Source organism: Carassius carassius, chromosome 7 (assembly GCF_963082965.1).
Source record: "Carassius carassius chromosome 7, fCarCar2.1, whole genome shotgun sequence".
NCBI lineage: Eukaryota > Metazoa > Chordata > Actinopteri > Cypriniformes > Cyprinidae > Carassius > Carassius carassius.
In genome coordinates, this window is record NC_081761.1 from 14,202,369 (window position 1) to 14,218,505 (window position 16,137).

General features: G+C 35.9%; 1 protein-coding gene across 1 annotated transcript; it reads left to right on the forward strand.

Annotated features, from left to right (window-relative positions):
* Positions 1 to 260: 260 nt before the first annotated feature.
* LOC132143054 (annexin A5-like) lies at positions 261 to 13,645 on the forward strand. The gene is made up of 12 exons (XM_059553214.1): positions 261 to 306; positions 2,190 to 2,274; positions 3,559 to 3,653; positions 3,762 to 3,875; positions 4,030 to 4,120; positions 4,218 to 4,297; positions 6,081 to 6,131; positions 6,398 to 6,491; positions 6,579 to 6,674; positions 6,989 to 7,047; positions 13,157 to 13,279; positions 13,404 to 13,645. Exons 1-12 carry the CDS (start codon positions 304 to 306, stop codon positions 13,464 to 13,466), a joined length of 954 nt encoding a protein of 317 aa, XP_059409197.1. The 5' UTR covers positions 261 to 303; the 3' UTR covers positions 13,467 to 13,645.
* The last annotated feature ends 2,492 nt before the right edge of the window (positions 13,646 to 16,137 follow it).

Consider the following 16,137-nt stretch of genomic DNA (forward strand, 5'->3'; position numbering starts at 1 on the left):
GTACTGCAGTCCTCTGCTCCTAAATTAAAACCCTTTTCTCGGTAAGTAAATGAAAACGGCATTTAAACACTAATGCTTAAACATCTCGTACTTATATTTCTATGGAATAGGTTACACAGGTATGATCCTACCTGTCTGAAAATCTTTCAAACAGTTTTCCCTATCTCAGTACTTGATAAACTAAGCTTTTTATCATTTTAAACTCACATGCTTTATATTCACATTAATGTTTATTAATCCGCTGTTATTTTGTCTTTTTTTTTTTAGCTTCGAGATCTTTGAAGTATTACGTGAATCTCAAAGATGGTGAGTTATTTGTTCATTGCCTTAATAAAAGTCTATTATCATTTAAGCATGCATTAAGTGTTAACACGTCTTTATTTTGCCTATATTTAATTTTCTATGGAGAATAATAGTACATGTTACATTTCCGACAGTTATGTGTCAACGCCCATAGCTGCGTAGAAAACCCCCCTGCTTAAAGGGGCACAGGAACCATAAAAGTCCATTAACGTTACTCGTTTCGCTGTCAAACACTTAATACAGAATGAAACGATGCTTCTTTATTAGCTAACAATATATGCGACACGTTTCTGGAAACGATGGTACTTTTTATATAAATATGTTTTATGGTCTAAAACTAAAGAGAGAGTTTAAGTTTTCAAAAACCAGCGCAAATGTTAGAAAGAAACAAAATAGTTGTAAATGAGAGCAACGATGACTCATTCGTGTGGGTTAAACGACAAAAAAGGGCGTTGCCGTCTGTCCCCCTTTCAGTTTCTGCACTTTTGTATCCTCTCTTCCTAATTCCTCTACTTCACCCTTGCTCCGCTGAGTTAACTGATGGATTATTTCCGCTAACGTGGCGGATGATGATAATATTTAATAAAGGACAAGTCAGTAATGTTATGTTTTGATACTACTATCAGACGTTTATCCTAGCCTTCTGTCAGTACAAGTTAAAACCAGTGCATTAAAACCCGATACATTTTATAAATCACTGTTTATTCATTATGGAGCAGTGGTGTCAAACTCGGTTCCTGGAGGGCCAGAGCCCTGCAGAGTTGAGTTCCAACCCTGCTCCACCATACATAGCCTAACATGTACTTTTCAAATAAGCCTGTAGGACTGGTTTAGCTGGATCAGATGTGTTTAATTAGGGTTCGAGCTAAACTCTGCAGGGCTGTGGCCCTAGTATCTGAGTTTGATACCCCTGTTATACAGTGAAAGCTGCAGTTGCATTGTAAAATATACAGTATATATATATATTTTTTTTTTAGCTGTTTATACCAGGGAGACTGGAAAATGTTTAGACACTTGTTGCTGTAGGTAAATTAATATTGCTTTCATTTCCATCTATTTGGATATGTCAAATATGTTTGTTCACTCTATTATTTGGAAAGAGTCTGAGTAACATGACTCCAGCTGGCAGCTCACTGAGCCTTGAGTACTAGGTCAAAAAAGTTAGTGTATGGAAGTAATTGGAGAAATCTGCACAACATGTTAAGATTGGCTATTCAGCTATAATGTGGTGCATTTCCTTGCTATCCCAAACAACAGAATGTCATTTAGTTTATCTAATAAAAAAGCTGCTAGAAGTAATTGGCTAGAATAAGTAATATCTGTATGGCAGACTGCAGAGTCTCAAGTTTATACACAATAGACATGTTCACTGCTTATTGGACAGTTTCTAGTGGCTGAACAGCTTCTGACATTTGACCTTATATAATAGCCTTGGCACATATGCCATACTACCCTAACTACTCCTGCCACAGAAAACCCTTTTCTGGAGTTTTAAATAAGTCCCTAAATTTGAGTGGACAGTAGTCTCTCTTTTAAGGAATAGGATGCAGATAATAAGTAAATATGAACAATACTTGCAAAACAATGTTAAATAATTTTTATATGTGGTATGAATTATACTTTATGTCCAGATCCAATTCTGGTATCATCCACCACCTTCCTAAAACACATGCTAGAGAAGATTTGAGGTAGTTGTTCAAAGTTTCCATGTGGAAAACTACCACTTGTAAAAGTTAAATGCAATCTTCTTAAAGAGTCAGAACACTGGCTGCAGAGGAAATGGGATTGTGGTTGTGACTCATAGATGCATTACTTAAGTTCCAAAAGTTAAATATATACATACCATAAAAGGGAACATGAAACTAACACTTGATTTTTCTAATTAGGCTGGCAGAGGCACAGTGAAGCCCCACAGTGGATTCAATGCTAATAATGATGCTGAAGTTCTCTACAAGGCCATGAAAGGACTCGGTGAGTTTGACAAACATAATAAATGTAAATTTTAACACATTATTTATTAGTAGACCTTCAAATCCATGTCTATAATTCAACAAAACAGTATTATATCAATAGAACATCTCAGTTATGTATGGTAACTCTCGTTCCCTGAAGGAGGGAACGGAGACGTCACGTCAAATGACAGACGAATTGAGACATCGCTTCGATAGACCAATCTACTGCGAGTGTAAACTAAACGAGCCAATGCACATTGGCATGCGATTATTGCATCCACTTGCCGCAGATCACAACGCAAGTATAAAAATGGCAGCAGGTTCACTGCATATCCACCTATGGATATGCAAGTACCCCCTCGCTGCACCACCATCGAGAGTGGTGAGAGAGGATTGACCACTAGGGTGGTTTCTGGCAGTGAAAGGTGCCGTCCATGAGCCAGTGAGCTCATCAGGCACCTCTGGGAGGAAAGGCTCTGGGATAGGGCCCTGAGAACTAGCATGAGCCACCCCAAGATGCCAGTAGTCCCAACTTCAAGGGTTCGGGACGCAGTGGAATTTTCCACTCAAGCCTGGTCCACAACTCCAAGACGGTCATCCTCCTGCAATGAGAGCATGATTCATCCACAAAAGCCACCTCAGCATGCTTAATGCCCAGACAGGTGAGGCAGTGATCGTGACCATCACCCGGCACCTGGTAAAAACCGCATCCAAAAATGCACAGATGGAAAGGCGTCTTTTAAAAGACTTTCCACCCGTGAATGCTCTTTTAGAGAAATTACTCTTTAGTGTGCTGTAGCGCACAGGGGAGATGGCTAACTGTAACACACAGAGGATACTGAACATGTGGTGCACCTGCTGCCTTCTTATACTCAAGCTGTGATCAGCGGCAGCTGGATGAAATAATGTTGCATGCCAATGTGCATTGGCTCATTTAGTTTACACTCAAAATAGATTGGTCTATCTAAGTGATATCCCAATTTGTTGGTCATCCGACGTGACAGCGAGAGTGACCAACTGAAAAGGAACCAGTATTATTGCAAATTAGATGAAATCTATGATGCTGTAGAGTAGCAAAAATCCTAAACATTTTGTTTGACTAATTTATTATTATTAGAATAATTGAGGCTGTATCGATGCATTTGTATTTAGACATTAATTACTCATATTTGCTTGTTTAATCAGTTTAATTCTTAAGAATGAATAAACCCCAAATATTTCATCTGGGTGTTGGAGATGGATATCGGTCTGCTCATTATATAATGGTCATCAACATTAATTGATTTTTTTTTTTTTTACTCAGGCACTGATGAGGCTGCCATTCTCCAGCTGTTGACAGCACGCAGTAATGCACAGCGCCAAGAAATCAAAGCTGCATACAAAACCCTGCACGGAAAGGTAATATCATCAGAATGACCTATGTACTCCTAACACTGTTTCATTTGAATTAATGCAGAACATTTAAAAGATGCATACATTCCTTTTTTTCTTTTCATTTCTGTTTAGGATTTGGTGGATAATTTGAAGTCAGAGCTGGGTGGGAAGTTTGAGAGTCTGATAGTGGCTCTGATGACTCCTCCCATTAAGTATGATGTCACATGTTTGCGGGATGCTATTAAGGTACATACCTACTGTATAACTATAGGACTGTCAATCATTTTTAAGACAAAAAAAACTACTGCTCACAATTGTTTTTTATTTTAAAAAGTACTTGTAGTGAAATACACTTCAGATACAGATCAGTGTATATCTGTACATTTGCATTTTGTCTTAGGGTGCAGGCACAGATGAGAAAGTGTTGGTTGAGATTTTGGCATCTAGGTCGCCTAATGAAGTCAACCAGATCAAAAGTTTATACAAGCAAGGTAACTGTGTTTGTGTCAGTTGTGTACTATAAGTCTTTGACTTTGTATTCTCACTCTTAGTTATTTACCCATGATGATGTCTATATATGTATTATAGAACATAAGAAGGACCTGGAGGAAGATGTGACTGGTGACACTGGAGGTCATTTCAAGAGGATGCTGGTTGTTTTGCTACAAGTATGTAGTTCATAAAAAATAATAAAAAAAATAAAAAATAAAAAAGTGCAAGATTTAAATCAACAATGTGTGTGTCGCAGAGGTGGGTAGTAACGAGTTACATTTACTTCGTTACATTTACTTGAGTAATTATTTGGGGTAACTAATACTTTTCGGAGTATATTTAAAGATGGGTACTTTATACTCTTACTTGAGTAAATTTTTTGGGGAAAATCTGTACTTTTACTTCGTTACTATGGGCGACGCCCCTCTCGTTACGTTATCTTAATGCAATAAATGTTATAAATGCTTCAGTTTATTCCAAATGCGCCGTCTACTTTTCTCTGGGCAAAGAGCGATGCCCATTCGCGAATGATTCATTCTTTTGAGTCAATTCTGTTCAAAGGCTTGATCAAACCAATTGGCTAACGAGTGAATTGGTTCATGAATCAGTTTGAATGAGTCGTTCAGTTCCCTGCCGCACGCGCTGAGCGCCTGGAGTGGTTCACTCGGAGTTGTAACGTTTAAGAAGTAAGAACATCAGCAGCGTTGAAAACGTGGCAGGAACTGCACTGAATTGAAAGCAAATCTGCAAAGGATATTATTTGCTAGCGATGGAGATCCTTATTAGATGAACACCGCGTGTGCTGTCTACTGTTTAACAGGTAATAACTTGGGCTACATTCGATTACAGTACACGATACCACTGTGACATTAGTTTGTTGTACGTGTGTGGCTTATAACAGAGGGGAGTCAAGTTGAATGCAGCTTCCAAAAGACAAAAAATAGCCGATTAAGATTTTATTAATTTTAATACAATAACACCGGTGCGAGTACGTTCAGCGAGTCATATTATCAGCTGCTAAATTCAGATCTGTGATCGCTTGCTGGCGCTGAGCCAGAGATAGATGCGTTTTTACAGCGCTGCGCATTATAACAAATCACACATGATTCTTTTGAGCTTATTAAAGCATTGGCCAATCAGAGGTGTTCCGATGAGTCATCGCTAAAATGCCGGTGCTTCCTTCATTCACTCACTGACAGAATACCTCTTTCTGGCGAATTCTCTCGTCAGAAACAACAAAGTGCAGATGTGTGTACGAATCTTTAATTAAGATATTGATTTCACAGTGTTAACAGTTTCAGTGATTTTAATGGGAGTTTCTGAGAGTGATTGAAATCTAGACTGTCAGTGAAAATGATCTTTGATAATGTAAATGTTATTTGCTCTCTTTCTGAACAATGAAAGATTAGTAGCAATATTTATATCACATTAACTTTCAATGTTAAATTCACATTTAATATAAAGTCAGTCGTATTAAAAATATGTTATGGCATGACACCTATATCTGTTACTTAAGTAAGCAGACAGGGTTTTATAATAAATTACATAAATTGGAGTAAAGGCTGATGAAATATATACGTTTATACACGCACACATACATTACATACATTTTATCTATATATCTAAATAAAAATAGGCTCAGTATATATGACCCAAAGTAACTAGTAACTAACTACTTGAGTAGATTTTTTATCCGATACTCTTTTACTCTTTCTCAAGTAACTATTCAAGAGTAGTACTTTTACTTTTACTTGAGTAAATATTTCTAGAAGTACTTTTACTTTTACTTGAGTACAGTTTTTGGGTACTCTACCCACCTCTATGTGTGTGTAAGTAGTTCTTATAAAGTGAGACTGGACATTTAAATCCACTGTAAGTAGACCTAAGACTTAAGTGTGCACGTTTTGATATTTAAATTATTACTGTTCATTCATTTGATATTATATGATTTCTCTATAGGCCAGCAGACAGCAGGATATACAAGAAAACCTCATCCAAAGTGATGCCCAGGTAAGTTTGTATCCAAGTTCACGTCAACTCCAATGCAAAATAAATATTTGCAAATACTTGTTTAAACTAAAGTGGCCATGTTAAGTTGGATTCATCATTTTCATTATCTGAAAAAAATTTTTGGATGTAGAATGAAAAGTTCATTAAAAAAAAGAAATCATCTTTTGATGTAAAATGAGGTGAAATGCTGCTGTCTAGCACTTGTTGTGTGTAATATCAGTTTTTTCAGTCTTTAAAAGTTGAAAAACTGTTTGTGTTGGGTGTAGGCTCTGTTTGCCGCAGGAGAACAGAAGTATGGAACTGATGAAGGCCAGTTCATCACTATACTGGGAAACCGTAGTAATGCTCACCTTAGGAGAGGTTAGTGTGACACATGCATGTAGGTAATAAAATTAGTAATTTTGTTTTTATATATTTGTTTATTTTCTGTTAATGGTTTATCCACAGTGTTTGAGGAGTATAGGAAGCTCTCAGGGTTTGAAATAGAGGAGAGCATCCAGAGAGAGACATCAGGAACCCTACAAGAAGTACTGCTGGCTGTGGGTAAGAAATACACAAATATATACACACCTCTGAAGAATTAACCATATTTGATTGACAATCAAGTGCAAAATAGAATTTTCCTTTTTTTTAGCACTTTTTATCATTTTATTATTATTGAGAGAAACTTAAAAAGTATGGGTTGGCACTATGCCAAAAATAGAAGAAAAAATGCTGTCTGCCCTTTTTTAAATCATATTAGGGGAGTGAATAGTTCGTATAATTGAAGAATCAGCCATACACAGCACACAGAGTCATGGGTTTTTCTCTGTGTGTCTGTTTTGTCTCTAAACACAATCTTTTCTCTGCCTCCTCAGTGAAGTGTGCCCGCAGTGTGTCAGGTTATTTTGCTGATAGCCTTTACAGTGCCATGAAGGTAAATCTATGTTTTACTATTTATGAACAATAAATATATATATATTTTTAAAATATTTATCTTTTTGATTAGAAGATATTCTGAACAACAACAAAAAAAGGATAAAATTAGTTTATGGTTTAAAAACATAACTTTTTTTATGATTTAAATTTTACTTAAAGCTGCAGTATCTAAGTTTTGCTTCTTTGTTGCCATCTCTGTTTGAAAACCTGCAATCGTAGCTGTTTGCAGAATTATCTTCCTTGCATTGTGTGGCGATTTGGAAAAAATCCATGCCAGCTTTTAATTTTTTGTAATGGGCGGAAATCAATGAGGAAATTTAATATAAAAGAGAGTTAGAAACGGAAGAGGAGGAGGGAAGTAAAAACAAAACACACGTGTAGGTTGTATCGGAATGGGACACACGCTACCTGAAGGTCGTTGCTATTCTTTGCTGGAATCTCTGTGCATGCGCTGACTGGGTGCGATCGCCAAAGTGTCTGAGAAATTGAGCTCTACTGCATGGTTCGGTCGCCTGCCTGGGGCAACACAATCCAGTCTGGTTCGTTCGCCTGCCTCAGGTACTAGTGATGTTGTCCATCATTTGTTAACTTCACGTCAAGTCTCCAAACTCTGTCCCCGGCCCGGGATTAGCGGCCGCTACACAAACTTCACATAGCCATCACACACACACACACACATACACTCTCATTGCACACGCATACACCCATACACAAACACTCGTTGGATTATTTATTTTTCTTTGTTTTTTTTTCCTTCTTTTCTCTTGTTTCCTTTTTATTTTCCTTTGATGAAAATTGAACATAGAAAAACTGAGTTGGAAAAAGAAATGAACTTTAAGACACTCGTGAATCAAGGACTCTTGTGATTTTGTGCTTGTTTATAAAATTTTGAATTGAACTTGAACAGCAATCTTCTTACTTTCTGTTTACACTTTCTTCTGTCATTTATGTGAAGTAACGAAAAAATTCAAATGGTGTGAAAATTTAACTTCATGTAGTCTTTTTGGAAAAACTTTTTCTTAAAATATATTTTTTGTTATTGTTTTTTTGTTGTTGTGTAACAGTGGCTTGAGCTATTTACGGGGAAACTGAAATTAATTACGCCTATATATACTTTTTTTTTTTTTTCTTGAGTAGTTTTGCTTGTCTGGCGCCCGAACAATTTAAATTAAATTTACATTTATTAAATCAAATTTTATTTGGGGCAGCCACTGTTACAATTGGTTGTGCACGGGTGTCGTATTGTGCCCATTTTCGACCCACTGCCAAATTATTACCCCTCTCGTTGAAATCGGTATCTGATTGCGATTCACCCGCTATCTTTGACCTAAACCTGAACCCCTTTGACCTAAATTATGTACTTGAAATAACCCCTGAGATTTTAAATATTTATTTCAATTATTTAATGGCACATTTTCATGTTTTACTTTAAAAATAATTGTTATAATTTTTTAAGTTTTAGTAGTATTTACATTACTTTTTTCCCCAGAATATTTTTTTAATACAGGGTTTCCCAAAAATTTAATAATTGTTATACATTTAAGATTTTACATTTTACGTCACATTTTGTATAAACCTGTAAGGCAAGGCAAGGCAAGTTTATTTATATAGCACATTTCGTACACAATGGTAATTCAAAGTGCTTTACATAAAAGAAAGTAAAATAGTAATGAAGAAAAATAATAACAAGAATAAAACAAGCAATTTGAGAACTTTTACAATTATTAAAACTGTACTTATTTAAAATGAATTTAAAACAGTTAGAAAAGGATTTTACATAAAATAAAATAAAAAAAACTGTGAAAATATATATTGCAATCAGTTCGGACATTGCACAGTGCTCATTCAATAAATGCACAGCTAAACATTTCTTAGCAAAAACTTTTTAATATATATATTTTTTTTATTCATTTGTTAATGGTGTTAACTCGTAGGCATACCTTGTACAACTCACAAACTCTCTGCAATTCCCTCGCTAACCCCACTTTGGGAAACCCTGGCCTATTCCTAACCCCACCCGTAATCCTGACCCCTCCCCCACACCAGTGGCGGCTCCAGACGATTTTGATTAGGGGGGCAATGGGGGGTCCTGGTCATTTCAAGGGGGGGTCTCATGAAAACCAACAAAAAATACAGTGGACACGGCTAAGAACGGCATATTACTGCTACTAAACAACAAAAACAACAAAGCATATTAACTACTTTGTTTTTAATTAATTAATCAATTGCAGTTTGCAAACAATATGCTAAAACTTTAAAGGGTTGGCACTTTAAATGGTTTGCGTTACCAATATGCATTAATCCACAAATTACTTAAGTGGTTAACTTTTTTAACATGGCTAACACTCCCTCTGAGCAGGGCCATGCAGAGACCTTTGGAGGGCAGGTGCTCAAAGTATAAAAGGGGCAAATGGAACAAGGCTTTAAATGGCCCTATTCAAAATATCAATACAGCAATATATTGTGATGCATTCCTTGCTGATTCACGTATAGATATGGATGATTATGTATTGATACAGCAGCAAATGCTTTGATGCAGTTTTGAAAAAGAAACAATAGAGAAGACAATTTTAAGTTTAAAATATTAATAGCTCTGGGATTAGAAACTGAAATGTCTTAAATTGTCCCAACCTGATGGCTTTTTCTTCTATGTTCTACAGAATAATTGACAACAGCGGTTATAGTAAAAACTATAGAAAACACTTGTGCCTCTTTCTCACCAGCCTCTGTCTCCTGGCTTGCTGTTACCTGCTCTCTTTCTGTCACTTGTGCCTCTACATGTCCCTCTTTTTCTTCCTCTCCATCTCTCCATTTGATCTAGGGCTGGACGATTAATCGAAAAGTAATCAAAACCGAAAATCATAACCTCTAACCGACGTAATTTACCCATGTCGGTTATTTCGGTTATTTAATCCTGTTAATACCTCCCCCTTAAAAGCATACTAGCGCGTATGTCATACTACATGACTCTGCCCCGTCCAGTCAGTGGCATAAAAGCAAAACACGGAGGTGAACGCCGGTTCAACACATACTGATGGTGCGCGAGCGGTGAGCCTTGCGTCTTCACTAAACTTTGTCAGTTGTATTTGTTTTATGGTTTCGAAATTCAAGCGATTAGACGATCGGATGTGTATTATTATATCGAGCCATGTTCGCGCAGCTGCATTGTGGCACGAACACTCATATAAACAGGATTTATGAAGATCGCGTGCACAGAGGAACACAGAAACTAGTTGTCAGCGCTGTCCTGTGATTTATCACTAAAGTAGCTTAGAATCTCAAAACTTATTATAGCATGTTTGTGTGCAGCGCACGTGAAGCACAAGCGCGTGCATACAGAGCAGCGGTTGGCGGTCGCGCTGCGGGTTCCCGGTTTGTGTCCGTTCTCGGACTGTTCTGTATATTTTAACTGTAGAAAAGGTTGTTCCGAGTCAAAAATACGATACAGAAAACTACATCAGGATATCATCATAAACGCAGCCGTTTTTGTCTTACGTGAACATAAATAGATGAGAAAGAAAACACACATGTGCAGTATTTTTGCTTAAAGAGACAACAGCCTAATAAACGCGCTGCTTGTCATTAATGTTAATCAAAGAACAAAAGAAAATCATTCACTGATCTTGACTGAATATATTTAATAACTTTACTTGATTAATCTTTATTTTATTTATAAAAAGAAAACTATGCATTGTTTTTAAACTTTTAATTACAGTTTCTGTACCTGAAATTTTGTTTAGTTGCATTTATTTATGATATTGCTAATTGATTTGTTTGTTCCTATCTTATTACTGACTGTTTACTTGTCTTTAACACTTTAATATTTGTATTTATATTAATCTAGTTGTTTTTGCTATGGTATTTTTTTAATCACAGGCAAAATTCCTCTTGCAGTGTTTTGAGGCTGCTGATTTTTGCTCATGTTATTCAGCTGCAACAGAATGCTTTGAAAAGATGTTTGACATCTAAATATTTGACTTAATTTTTTTATATTGGATTTTTTATCTTATTGGAATCGATAAGAATCAGAATCGATAAGCAGAATCAGAATCGATCAAATTCAAACGATACCCAACCCTAGTAAGAAATGTTACGAACATAGATAAAATAACTGCTGATAGTTAATCCTATTTACAGTACAAACCTTGTCAGTGAACTATGAGGGCAAAAAAATAAAACAGAAACAAAATAATCGTTCATTAATCGTAATCGAGGTAAAATGTTCAATTAATCGAGGTTTTGATTTTAGGCCATAATCGTCCAGCCCTAATTTGATCTATTACTTTCCACTCTCTGTCCATCTAGGAACAAGGCTCAATTTACTATTTCAGCATTAATCTATTATTTTAACCATCACTACTACTCTTGCACCTAATCAATAAGTCCACCTTAAATATTGATACAAAACATACAAAAACTGATACACTGGAATATAGTGATTAATATTATTATTACTGTTGTAGTAAAATTGTAATTGTAATTGTAAAATTGAACACCTTTGCAATGTAAACAAATGACGGGCTACATTTTTTATTCATATCCTTCACACTGCACTTTGATGTCAGGTATATTATGCATTTTTTATTGACATTGATATTTTTACATTTATTTCCAGAGAGATATTGAGTTTACAGGCTAAAGTGGTCTTGCTGTTGTAAACACTGTTTCTATTGTAGAAAAATATTTGTATCACATTTAAAATATAATTATATTTTAATTCATTTCTGAATTGTTTTTTTTTAATAATGATAATTCAGAGAGTAAGAAAATCTGAATAAGCCTTACCAGTGTTGTGATAATTATTTTTAAGGCACTCTATGTGTTAAAAAATAAATAAGTACTGTAATATAATAATAGTTTAGTCAAATAACATAAAAAAAGGCCAGACCCTTCGATGCCTGTTAAACTGTTCTCCCTCAAACAGCACGCTAGTTTTACTTCTACACTACAGGCTACACACAGCAATATAAACAACATATCTGCATGTTCTCACATTACATCGTTCTTGTAAAATAATAATAAGTAAATAAACATCAAAATCACTTCGCTGAGAATGAAACACCACTTACTAGCTGCCGCGGTGATGAAAATCATTGGTCATTTTATTTACGGCTAAATTATTATTAAGAAATTGTACTAATATTAAGATTGGGTGTGGGCAGGCATTCACAAAAGAGAATGTTATTACAAAAAAAATTAGAGGAAATTTTGCTTTGACAAAAGGGCACATAAGGGGCAAGTGAACTGGTTCTTTCGGACAGTTCGATCAAATAAAACCAGTTGAAAAAAAAAAAAAAACGGTTCACCGGTTCTTTTGCACTCAATGTAATGTCATCCTAAACCTACCAATACTAGAGGGGTAATAAACTGGCACGGGTCAGAATTGGGCAAAACACCGGCACAGCTCCAGCGCGGATGAATCTAATGTTTTGAGAAGTATGTGTGGCAGTCAGTCAATGCACCGGTGTGGATATTTCCTGTTTTTTGCAATCACAGATTCTATATGTCTTGGAATATATGACCCAATTCACCATATATTGTCATCTGAACAAGTAAATAACAAGTCTGCTACAGTTGTTTTGACCAACTGGGGGAATAAAAAGCATTAGAATAAATCACGCTACCAATGGTGATTTAATCTAAAGATCGGTTAGCTCATATCACATCAAACCATGCAAATTATTATTATTGTTATACTTTATTCTCGAATGTGTTTTATAAACACATTATACTTTCTGCATTACAATTCCGCCATCAAAATGATGCATATAAACGATCCGCCTCCAACAGGACCCTCAAATGTGAACATAGCCTAGTAGCCTGGACAATTTCTTTGTTTACAGACATGACGTAATGTCCGGCAACATGCTTGAATTTCCCGCAAAAACCTACCTGTACCACTCAGATAAGAAAACATCATTGTAAGCTAACCGCTGTGAATCAGCCTAAAGTAAGGCAATAGATTTGAACACTGGCTGTTTATGTACTTGCTCAAATATTTATTTTGGGTAATTTTTAACCAAAAAAAGTAACAGGCTGCAGTTTTAAATATAATGATATCCCCATGCAAAGAACATACCTGCTTTAATTTTACTTGCATCCTGCAGGGGGCAGGCACTGATGACAAGACATTGATAAGGATCATGGTTTCCCGCAGTGAGGTGGACATGTTGGATATACGTGCTGAATTCCGCAAGAGGTTTGCTACCTCTCTGCACAAAATGATTCAGGTATACTCATGCATACAGGTGTTAGTATTTAGCAATTAATGCCTTATACATTTTATTTTTTATCCACATCACTGAAATGGAATCTTCTTTCATCTTTCCCATAAATCTCTTTCCCTTACCGCAGGGTGATACTTCAGGTGACTACCGTAAAACCCTGCTGCTGCTGTGTGGAGGGGATGATGCATAAACCCTGCCACCCTCTCTGCCTGGGTCGGATCCCATGACTCCCATCTCTGGGGCAGGTTGATGGGACAAGGGCCTAGTCCCCTTCTGAACCCAATCCAGGAAAAATTACAAAAACATGACATTCCAAATCAAAAGAAGGATCTCTTATCGAACTGTGAAGATGCTCTGCACAGCACAGAATTACTTACTTCAAATAAGTAATAAGCAAGTTTTGTCATTTTATATTTTAATGAAATGCGTAATTAATTTAGAAAGGAAAAATATTTTATGAGAAACCTTCTCTTTTCCATATTCAAAGACTATTGAAAACATACATAATGACCCTTCTCTGGTTGTCTTGTGCCGTCTATCATAGAAAAAAGAAAGTTTTACTCATTTCTTTTTAAAGATGGAAACTCAATCATTATATGAAGTTTCAAAAAATATACATTAAGAATAGATAAAGACTTCTTGTACTCAGTGAAGCAATATTTTATATGCATTCAACATTTTTTTTACTTATTTATTGTTTGTATACTTACTAACTTCCTTGACAATTCAGTGTATAGCAGTATAGTATAACAATCAGTCTCTTAATTGGCATTCTTAGCAAATTTATTTCACTGTTGGTATTAGTATGTTTTAAACTAGATTTGTGGTAGTTAAAGGTTATTTCTTCAATATTCCACTCTTGAAACATATTGCCCATGATTGGCACATTGATATATAATAATACCCAGCAAATATTTTTCCTCTTAAAGCTTATTAATATTCATTAAATGAGTAGTTCACTTTCAGAATCAAAATTCTGTCATCATTTACTCACCACCCACTTTTCCCAAACCTGTATGAGTTTCTGTCTTCTGTTGAACACAAAAGAAGAATTTTTTTTAAATGTTGGGATCTGAACAATTGATGAGCAGCACCATTGACTTCCATGGTATTTGTCAATGGTGCTCATCAACTATTCGGATCCCAACATTTTTCAAAATATTTTTTGTGTTCAACGGAAGAAAGAAACTCATACAGGTTTGGAACAAGTGGGTGGTGAGTAAATGATGACAGAATTTTCTTTCTGAAAGTGAACTACTCCTTTAAAAACTGAGGAATAAGGTGCTACTTAATAAAATGTTTTAATATTTCATTGCCATAATGTTCACAATAAACAATGATGAAACAAAAGCAGATAGTCTCCTGTGTGACTGATGACATCATGACGACTGGGGTTTTTTTGTGCATTTGTCATAAAGCAATTGACCCTTTCATTGTAATTTTGCTCACCAAATGTACACACTACCATAACGGATTTTTACCATAACGGAGTCAGTGTACCATCAAGTCAGCGTTGATATCCTTGTGGGTAGTGTGCTGACATACAGCACCGTTGCATTACAGGCTTGGTTCTAAATAAATGCGACTTATAGTCCAGTGCGACTTATATGTTTTTTTCCTCATCATGACGTATTTTTATTTTTGGACTGATGCGACTTATACTCAGGTGCGACTTATAGTCCGAAAAATACGGTACTTCACTTTCAGTGCGCTGTAGGTCAGTATTGGCCAAAGGGGGCGCTGTAATCAAAGAATGAACTGAATGGAAGAAAGAAAGGAAGGTATCAAATGGCCTACTGTGTGAAATAATTAAGGAAATTGGTGATTACTGCTTATTAATTAATGGTCCTATTGTTTGGTGAAGTAAGGATCACAATGCTATTGAGAGTGAGGAGTCACGTGCCGATTTGGGCGGGGTCTGAACTGGTCGGCCATGATGGTAGGACACGCTATCGGTTGCCAGGGGCAACGCCTTCAGAACTTCACAGAGGCACGACTAAACATTCAAGAGCTCTTTAATTTTTGCGCATTTATTATGTCGGCGGAACAGAGACGGATCTACTAATAAGAGAAAGAAATAAAGAAAGTAAAGCAATGCATAAAGATAAGGCGAAAGAAAGGGGACCTTACAGGAACAAGCTCACACAAAGCACAAAACACCAGGCTGACTCCAGCTCTTTATTTGCCAGCTCCTTATTCGCCGAACTATCCATTCCACCTTAAAAATGTCAAGCAGTTGTTAATCCTTCCCCCTCAGTGCTATTGGTTGTATTTTTTTAAGGAACAGTTGCACAAAAATGGCATGCTTCAGACAGCAGTTAACAATGAACAGTAAAAATATATAGTTCTGTAAAAATGTATTGTATGTTTCAATAAATATTGCTCGTGACTGATTCAGGCAGAGTTCTTTTTTTATTTAAACTCCATGCCTTACTCAATGTCTTTTTCAACATATCCTATATGAATGGAACAAGATAATATTGTTTGCAGCTCTTATGTAATTTTTATTAAAATGTATCCATTACTGTAAAAGATTAAATAAACATATACATTATTTAACTGTCCCACAAAATCTTGTATTACTGCAATTTCTGATGCCCTACTCAACTGTATTCTGACAAAGCATGTTGGGCATGTAATCATTTTGTTATTTCAAAGGTTCTCAAAAAAGGAGCACCTACAGGGCAAGAGTAATTCACTCTCTAACGAAATCCTTTATTAGAACATTTTCTGATATTTTGTTATGGAACTATGATCCAGAGAATATGCCTTCAATAGCAATTTTATGGGCCGAAAAAGCATATTGGGCATGTCATCATTTTCTTGTTTCAAAGGTTCTCAAAAAAAGGAGCACGTAGAGG